Below are 7,130 nucleotides of genomic sequence, written 5' to 3'. Positions count from 1 at the left end.
CCCAAACATGTACGCTCCCGGATTGGTTGAAGTGCGTCACGTGACCGCGAACTTTCTGTCGTGCACGAATGCGCTGTTCAACCAAGTTCCCACCTGCCCACTCCGAAGGAACGTGTTTAATGCAGACATGATTCTTGCAAAGGTTTCAGTTTGGTGTTTTTACATCTGAACACCTGTTTTATTGCCAGAAAGGGGAAAACCCTATTATCATGGGGGCCGTCCATAAATGACGTCACGCACCTGGGGGGGGGCGGTCAGACATTTGTGACAAGGGGGGAGGGGTTTGAGAAATGTGACGTCACATCAAAATGCGCAACTTTAAATAAATATAGACAACACGTTCTACTTAATTAAATATACTTTTTAATAAAGGGGGGGGGGGGGCAGAGCTCTGTGACGTCATATTTGAGGGGTGATCTGACTTTTTGTAACGCCGTGTGACGAGGTGGGGGGGTCAAAAATCGTCCAAAATCGCGTGACGTCCTTCATGGACGGCCCCATAGACTAACAACTACCCGTAGACTCAACACGATCCATAGACGACTCAACGCTGCGCCTCCGATTATAATAATCACGGTTGGGCTACGTGCTGTGCGAAATAAGTTTCCACGTGCGTCCCTGGGTGTTGGGTTTCATCGACACTGCCGCAGAGTCGAGTTGGTGTCAAATGGCCGCGGTCCCTGACTTTTTTTTATATATAAAGGAGGCAGCTGTCGGAGCGATTTGGTGATTCGGGTTGGGTTTTTAATTTCCCTTTGAGGACGCCGCTTCCAACATCGACAGCCTTTCGTGAGTGTAACAAAAAAACGTTATCATCCACATCAGCAACAACACCTACTACTACGACAACAACAAACAAACAACATCATCATCATCAGTTACAGCAACATCGTCGTAAGCTGCCGGGGCCCGGAGACTAAACGGAATCGCGTACGTAGTCTCTGTGTGTGTGTCTGTCTGTGTGTGTGTGTCTGTGTGTGTGTCTTTGTATGTGTCTGTCTGTGTGTCTGTCTGTGTGTGTGGCTATCTGTGTGTCTGTGTGTGTGTGTCTGTGTATGTCTGTGCGTGTCTGTGTGTCTGTCTGTGTGTGTTTGTGTGTGTCTGTGTGCGTCTGTGTGTGTGTGTCTGTGTGTGTCTGTCTGTGTGTGTGTCTGTCTGTCTGTGTCTGATTTTTGTGCAGCCCATGGGCTTGTAATTACCAACACGCTCTTCCGGCATCGGCGCATCCACACAACATCATGGATGCATGCCGGGTCCAAGCAAGAACATCTGCTGAACTACATAGTGACGGACCAGCGGATGCGAGCCCATGTCCTTGACACCAGGACCTACCATGGAGCTGATCTGCCCTCTGACCATCGACTAGTCATCTATAAGATGCGCCTGCCATTCTTCCACTCCGGTGGTGGGTGTACACCCAGGACCCCATTCCAACCTAAAGTGGCCTGGTCTCAGTTAGCTGATGAAAGTTGCAAGCGAGAATTTCATCATCGCTTGCAACTGGGGCTGGCATCGTCCCCCACTCCTCCTGATGTCGAGGGTAAATGGGCGACGTTTAGGACTGTGGCTCATGCAGCTGCAATGGCTGCTTTGGGTACGCGGTCCAGACCTCCTCAGAGACTCTGGCTGACAGAGGAGGTGTTCGGGATATTTGAGAAAAAGCGACAGGCCCACTCTCATCGGCTACAGCATCCCACGTCAGAGAATGAGGAGGCTTACCGCAGCCTTCGCTCGGAGGTTTGGAGAGCAGTGAGGCGCTGCAAGGATGGGTGGTGGTCGCGGGTTGCTGAGGAGATGGAGTCTGCCTCAGTGGCCCATGATCACAAATCACTATTTAACTCCATCAAAAAAGTAACACAAATACAAATATCGCTGCCTGCTCGGAATTTATTTGCAATTTTTGTATGTAATCAGGCCCCAGAGCACTCCACTTCTCAGTCTGGCTATCCAGGGTTTTACCGTAGCTTCAAAGACCAATTATATTGATGCTACGTCCCCTTGCCCATGATATGCATTTCAGTTCACCTGTGTTAATATCTTTAACTTTACAATGTTCTAAACCTGATCATGATTTTCAGCTGTTTGTCAATGGCCAGGGACCAGGTTAGACATCAATTGGCACTGATGCTGGCAATGGCCTGGAATCAAATTCGGATAGAAGGGCTCATAAGGCCATCTATCTCCCCCTTAAAAGAGACAATTAGTCTCAATGTGCACTCAACATCATCAGCCATTGTCTATCCACTGCTGGAGGAATTCATCCCCATGCCGTCGCCATCCCTCGCAGTTCAATGTTGCTTCCATCCATCTTCACGTGAACTGATTTCATCGCTGTATCTCCACGGTGGTTGTGAGAAGTTTCTTGTCCTCGATGCATTCATCACTGTTTTCAAATATTTATGTCCCATCAGAATGGCATGCATGGTAACCACCCAAGTGCTGGAGCCAAGCGGGGACTTCCCGGCATGGCTGGAGGCGCAGGGCGTGAACGTGGAGGTGGCCCAGGCCATGGACTCAGAGCTGGGCATCCGGGACTACGGGGTCCTGCGCGCCTGCGTCGGGGATGGCCTCGTGCGGGCCGAGCTGCTGGCCACGGCGCGCGACCGCCTGCCCTTCGGCTTCTACGCCGTGCTGCGGCAGGTGGTGAAGGCCTTGCAGGGTGCCGAACCCCACGACGCTGGGACGCCGCGCTGGGACGACGCCGCCGCTTCCTCCCCAGGCGACGTGATGCTGGGAGGCCTGGTAGAGGTGCTGCTCGCGCTGTTCAGCGGCTTGAGCCGGGAACTGCTGCTGTCCGTCCAGAGGCTGGGAGACATTGATAACACTGGAATGTGTGCTGTTGGCTCACCTTCAGCCAACACTGTCGTTTTGCCTGAGAACAGTGTGATGAATGAAATTGAAGATTACAATGTGAATGGTAAAGTTGTATTCTTGTTCGCCGACGTTATTTTATAATCTTGGTTCTTTCGGTAAAGTCACGTGAATAGAAAAATAACAATAATAAGATACAATTTAAATAATATGATAAAAAGAATACTTTAAAAGTAATAAAAGCAAAAAACCCACGGCGTTTCGATCGCAACACAAGCAGTCTTCATCAGGTGGAGAAAAAAGTGGGGGCAAGCCTCAAAATGTAGCTGCTTATGAGGCTTGTCACCACTTTTCTCTCCGCCTGATGGAGACCGCTTGTGTTGCGATCAAAACGTCGTGGGTTTTTTATTTTATTACTTTCAATTTATTCTTTTTTTTTGCATTTTATTATTTTTTATTTTCATTATTTTTGTTTTATATTTACGTGACTTTACCGAAAGAACCAAGAATATGAATTCTTGCAGAAACGAAAATTTTAAGTCTATACTTATTTTGTAACATTAAATATCTCATTTATGGTATTTAGCCATTGGATTTAGCAAACTTGTAAAATAACGCATAGGTTTGAAAAATAAACCCGTGAATGTATTATGCTTTACACAGATGAAGGTGAGAAGAACTTCATTCAAGATATGGGAGAATCGCAAGCTGTGGACGCATTACCTTTAATAAAGACGGAAGCCCTTGAAGGTAAAACCAAATTATAAACCCAATTTTAACATTTCCCATTCCCCTCTAATAATAATATTCATCCTTTTGTCAATCTACTTCTGTATGAAGGCCTCCCCACCCCACGTTGGTCATGATAATTGCTGATCATACTTCACAAAACTGCTTGATGCCAGTTGATGAAGGTGGTTCTCAGGACTGCTTCAGCGGCTTGAGCCGGGAGCTGCTGCTGTCCGTGCAGAGGCTGGGAGACATTGATCACACTGGAATGTGCGCTGTTGGCTCCCCTTCAGCCAAAACTGTCGTTTTGCCTGAGAACAGTGTGATGAATGAAATTGAAGATTACAAAGTGAACGGTAAAGTTGTATTCTTGTTCGCCGACCTTATTTTATAATTTTGGTTTTTTCGGTAAAGTCACGTAAATAGAAAGAAGAAAAATTAATATTTTTTAAATAAAATAAAAAATAATAAGATGAAATAAAAATTATAACATTAAATAATACATTTACAGTAATAAAAGCAAAAAGCCCACGACGTTTCGATCGCAACACAAGCGGTCTTCATCAGGCGGAGAGAAAAGTGGGGGCAAGCCTCTAAATATAGCTGCTTATGAGGCTTGCCCCCACTTTTCTCTCCGCCTGATGAAGACCGCTTGTGTTGCGATCGAAACGTCGTGGGTTTTTTGCTTTCGTTACTTTCAATTTATTCTTTTAATTTTATTTATTTTATTTTAATTTTAGTATTTTTCTTTTATTTTCATGTTTTTGTTTTCTATTTACGTGACTTTTGGATTTAGCAAACTTGTAAAAGAATGCATAGGTTTAGAAAATAAACCCGCGAATGCATTATGCTTTACACAGATGAAGGTGAGAAGAACTTCATTCCAGATATGGGAGAATCGCAAGCTGTGGACGCATCACGTTTAATAAAGACGGAAGCCCTTGAAGGTAAAAACCAAATTATAAACCCAATTTTAACGTTTCCCATTCCCCTCTAATAATAATATTCATTCTTTTGTCAATCTACTTCTGTATGAAGGCCTCCCCACCCCACGTTGGTCATGATAATTGTTGACCATACCTCACCAAGCTGCTTGATGCAAGTTGGTGAAGGTGGTTCTCAGGACTGCTTCAGATTTCACCTGCCACAAGTAAAAGCCATGGCCGTGAATCAAACTCAGGGCTGGGTTTTTAGCTTAGTGTGTTAACCCACTGCACCATTGCTGCAACATTCACCTCTTTGTGTTTCTTCATCTCTATCTGTGTCTATCAATGTCTGTATCTGTGCTGTGTGTCACTCTGCTCTCTGTACTGCCGTGGGAATGCATACATCCTAATTTTCATAATGTCGAACACGCAATACAATCTGAAAACACATCGGAGAAGCGCACATTGATTTGAGAGTCCACAGAAAAGTGCATTACCGTTTTCTTGAGGGAAAGGTGTGTATGTATGTTTAACTTATTTTGCACGTACGCAGCCAACCGTGCTTATCGGAGGTGCGGGGGAAGGATAACAAACTAAACATGAAAGGCAGTTCTAAAGAAAAGAGTTTCCAAGTGGTTAAAACTGGTTTCCCAAATTATGTTTAATAGTTTTTGTTCCTTCGTGAAAAGTAAATTCACTTTGGTTTTTAATAACAGTCCAACTATATCTTGTTAACGGTTGAAGTTTTTAGTTCAGTTCAACTCTCTGGTCGCTACTAAATCAAATGGGAGAATAGAGAGACAACAGTTGGCATGGAGTCCCTTCCAGAACCAGCCACAAGGGTATGAGACGGAAGTTACTGTATCAACTCAAGTGCAAATGTGAAGCATTTTCAAATGTCCGATTTTTTTCGCTTAACTGCCTATTGCTCCTTAATAACATGTTCAATGGTATGCCCATACAGGTTCTAGTGACATCGAAGGTAATTCAGTGCAAGCTGTGGTTTCACTCCAAGCAATGGGAAACCATTTTGCGAACGTTGGTGATGTTGGTGACATTGGTGACGTTGATGACGTTGGTGACGTTGGTTCATGTTCATGGCAACAACAGCAGCAGCAACAACAGCAGCAGACAGGAGACAGAATGCGAAGCTGTCAAGTTGACGAGGTGGAAAACATTTCTCTGCGCAGCATGTACACGTCCAACCCTCCAGCAAATCGACATGTTCACGGGCGACAAGCGCCATTGAACATTACCGAGGCTCTGCCGAGCGATGTGCGGCAGAATCCTGCTTTTTCAGAGGAAAATCCAGCAGAGCGCCAGCTTTTTATGGTGGGGTGTGGTTCGCGACAAGCGAGCGTGAACGTCAACTCGCCGAAGCCGTATGAGTGCACGGTGTGTAAAAAGAGTTTTGCGTGCCTCTCGCTCCTGCGGTACCACCATCGCGTGCACACGGGAGAGAAGCCGTTCTGCTGCAGCGTGTGCAACCGGTCCTTCTCAAACTCTGGCAATTTGAGGGTCCACGAGCGCACGCACACGGGACAGAAGCCGTACCGGTGCGATATTTGCAACAGCAGCTTCTCGCGCAGTCATCACTTAAAAGGTCACCAGCGCACGCACAAGCCTTGAGCAGAAATAGTGGTACAAGAAATGCGATTGTTGATTTGTGCATAATTGATTTGTACTACTTTACATCTGTGAAAACTATTGAACATCTGGGAAAAAGAGATAGCTTATCGAATTCCTCCAGTATAAATACATATTCTGATTTTAATAATTGTGCTATCAGGTCATGAGGCAAAGAATCCATTCAGAACTCTCACATAGAAGTGCAACCCTTTGTGCCAGCGAATGGCCTACTTGAGCAGATCAAATCCATCCTCGTGACCTATGGTGCACACAGTCGAGGGTAAGGTAGTGCTTTTCCCTACCATCTTTCCACTGAGTGAAACATTTAAATTTTCTGAATTACATTTAGCAAAATTAAGTGCAGAATCTAATTTTACGTGATGGGTTTTTTTAATGGACAGTTATTGGTGGCTAGAATGAGCCATCTCACTCCAGTTGAGAACCAGATTTAATCACGGCCTGATAAATCCCAGATTCGAACCCAGGTTCTATGGTACCAGCTCAATACCCGGGCTTGTGAGCCACCCGGTGAGCTTGCATAACCGGGATAAAAGCTCGCTTGCGGCACACCCACATTGGATATGTATGTTTAACTTTTTTCGCACCGTACGTAGCTAACTGTGCTAATCGTAGGTGCGGGATATCAGCTGTAATGATGAAATGTGTTACTGTGGACATTTTTCACGGTGTTGTGTAAGGTATACTACTATGCAGTTTTGGAGAATAAAAGACATGACATCAAATAATATCCTTTTGGATGTTGAATTTTGTTCAAGGCATACCTTAATGACTGCAACTGGTAAACATAATAATACAACTGATAATTATAATTAACAAGATCAACGTCCACACAGGTAACGAGACCGTTCCATTTGCAGATAAAAGATCAGTCTGCAATGCAGGGGACATTTAGGGTGTATCCAGTGTTTTTCCATAGCCCTTTGGGACCCATTCGCGTAACCTTCGACAATGTGAATTCAATCCTGATGAAGCTTGGAAAGCTGAATGGAGTTTATAAGAACTTGCAAACACCTT

General features: G+C 45.0%; 1 protein-coding gene across 3 annotated transcripts; it reads left to right on the top strand.

The window, feature by feature from the left end:
• Positions 1-664: 664 nt before the first annotated feature.
• On the top strand, positions 665-6,819 carry LOC144952791 (uncharacterized). Of its 3 annotated transcripts, XM_078883268.1 has the most exons (6): positions 687-789; positions 1,181-1,405; positions 2,412-2,917; positions 3,475-3,561; positions 4,401-4,487; positions 5,431-6,819. In XM_078883268.1, exons 3-6 carry the CDS (start codon positions 2,413-2,415, stop codon positions 6,093-6,095), a joined length of 1,344 nt encoding a protein of 447 aa, XP_078739394.1. In that variant the 5' UTR covers positions 687-789; positions 1,181-1,405; position 2,412; the 3' UTR covers positions 6,096-6,819. The 3 variants fall into 3 exon arrangements, with proteins under 3 accessions (XP_078739401.1, XP_078739389.1, XP_078739394.1); XM_078883275.1 differs by lacking the exon at positions 1,181-1,405 and having other exon boundaries at positions 665-789; XM_078883263.1 differs by lacking the exon at positions 1,181-1,405 and having other exon boundaries at positions 676-930.
• The last annotated feature ends 311 nt before the right edge of the window (positions 6,820-7,130 follow it).

This window comes from Lampetra fluviatilis, chromosome 3 (assembly GCF_964198595.1).
Source record: "Lampetra fluviatilis chromosome 3, kcLamFluv1.1, whole genome shotgun sequence".
NCBI classification, from domain to species: domain Eukaryota; kingdom Metazoa; phylum Chordata; class Hyperoartia; order Petromyzontiformes; family Petromyzontidae; genus Lampetra; species Lampetra fluviatilis.
This window is presented reverse-complemented; position numbering and strand designations above follow the sequence as displayed.